The sequence below is a fragment of the Armigeres subalbatus genome, chromosome 2 (assembly GCF_024139115.2).
Source record: "Armigeres subalbatus isolate Guangzhou_Male chromosome 2, GZ_Asu_2, whole genome shotgun sequence".
Lineage (NCBI taxonomy): Eukaryota > Metazoa > Arthropoda > Insecta > Diptera > Culicidae > Armigeres > Armigeres subalbatus.
Window position 1 is genome coordinate 319,379,593 of NC_085140.1, and position 2,222 is coordinate 319,381,814.

Below are 2,222 nucleotides of genomic sequence, written 5' to 3' on the forward strand. Positions count from 1 at the left end.
GAAACGCAGAACCACAAAACCCAGAAGACATTGAACTTCGTACCTGCTACGTACATCAAGAGATTCAAATTCCAGAAATAATCGTAGACGTGTCCCGATTTTCCAAGTGGTTCAAACTGCTACATACTCTAGCATACGTTCACCGATTTATTTTAAATTCTCGAGTGACGCCAGAGAACCGCTGGACGGGCCATCTAACCACGAATGAGTTACAGAAGTCAGAAACAACGCTTTTCAAAATGGTGCAGTGGGAATCGTACCCGGAAGAAATGATGGCACTGGTGAACAGCACTAGGTTGAAAACAAGAGAAGAAAACCTCATAGAAAAACACAGCGCGCTTTATCCTCTTACCCCTCAGATCGATAAGCGCGGAGTTATACGAGTTGATAGCCGCATTGGAGCTGCTAAGTGCGCGAAGTACGACGTGAAATATCCAGTCATTCTACCCAAGCGTCATCATGTCACCAACCTGATTCTCGAAGACTTACATCGGAAATTCAAGCACGGTTGCAACGAAACGGTTGTGAATGAAGCACGCCAACGGTACCATATTCCACATCTACGGAGAGTCGTTAAAAGTATCTCCAGTCGCTGTATGCTATGTCGGATTCGTAAAACACTTCCTGTAGTTCCACAAATGGCTGCTCTTCCAGAGGCTCGATTATCACCATTCACGCGACCATTTTCATATGTTGGAGTAGACTACTTCGGTCCAGTTCTACTAAAAAGAGGACGATGTACCGTCAAACGATGGGTAGCCCTCTTTACGTGCCTGACCATACGAGCAATCCACGTCGAAGTTGTTCACAGCCTCTCAACAGAGGCCTTCATAATGAGCGTACGTAGGTTCGTGGCTCGAAGAGGTGCACCGGTCGAAATATACAGCGATAACGCTACCAATTTCCACGGTGCAGAACGAATTCTCAGGAGGCAAATCGAAACCGGACTGGCTGCTACATTTACCAATACTTCCACTACGTGGAAATTCATTCCTCCCGGGGCTCCACACATGGGAGGGTCGTGGGAGCGAATGGTAAGATCGGTTAAAACGGCACTCTGTGTTGCCTATCGTGATGAAAGGTTAGATGACGAGGCTTATCAAACGTTACTCGTGGAGGCCGAATCAATTGTTAACAGCCGGCCTTTGACTTACCTACCCTTGCAGTCCTCTGAAGAGGAAGCTTTGACTCCGAACCACTTTTTGCTCGGCAGTTCATCGGGAGTCAATCAGCCTTCAACTCTAATTGGTGAAGCGCAGGGGCTCAGAAAGTCATGGAACATTTTGCAAAGACAACTAAACATATTCTGGAAAAGGTGGGTGCGCGAATACTTGCCGACTTTAACCAAACGAACGAAGTGGTTTAGCAAATCAAGGAATATTCAACCAGGAGATTTGGTTCTGTTAGTGGAGGACAAGAGACGTAATGGATGGAGCCGAGGACGTGTCGTGGAGGCCATCGCCGCCGATGATGGTGTCGTCAGACAAGCGATAGTACAAACTGCCAATGGGATGCTACGTCGGCCAGCGTCGAAGCTTGCTATACTGGATGTAATGGAGGATAATGAAACTTCAGCAGCCGAAGGTTTCATCGGGGGGAGGATGTTGCGGCCTGAAACCACAACTGGCAACCCGGCGAGAACTGACAGGCGAGATGTAGTCTAACCGTTCCGGTCTACAACTAATGTATGCTATTGCTTTTGTTGAGACGTCAGACAGTGACAAGACAAATTATAATATTGTAATGCTTCGGTGGTTCGCCAAATCGGCCTTTAGATTTGTTAAATAATTATAAATAGTTAAAATAGCTAAAATCAGTTTCCCAATTTATTGATAACGTGTGGGACAAATGATAAGGTATTTAAATGAGGTTGAACCTGTAATTGATTGAACTTAAACTTAATTACTGTAACAGGCTAACACATCAATAAGATCAAAGTAGGTGGAAGACGAATAATATCTGCGGTAATCATAGGTCGCATATTACAAGTATGTTGTGGATAGCATTATGTATCTCTTCACTTACCTAATTAATTTAATTAGCCTTTAGCCTATCTTAGTCTTGTACGCGCTATAGTTGATACGTGGACAAATAGTGTAGAGAAGAGCACTGAATTGTAAGTCTAACCATGTAGTATCCAAATCGATTCTCATTTGTTTATAATTTCTAGTTTTGGAGCTACCGTGAATTGAATAAAGCTACCAGAAATCAGAATTCTCTCT

The 2,222-nt window shown here is 44.2% G+C and overlaps 1 protein-coding gene across 1 annotated transcript; it reads left to right on the forward strand.

The window, feature by feature from the left end:
• The first annotated feature begins 239 nt into the window (after positions 1-239).
• On the forward strand, positions 240-1,664 carry LOC134209888 (uncharacterized). The gene has a single exon (XM_062685910.1). It carries the CDS (start codon positions 240-242, stop codon positions 1,662-1,664), a length of 1,425 nt encoding a protein of 474 aa, XP_062541894.1.
• Positions 1,665-2,222: the final 558 nt, after the last annotated feature.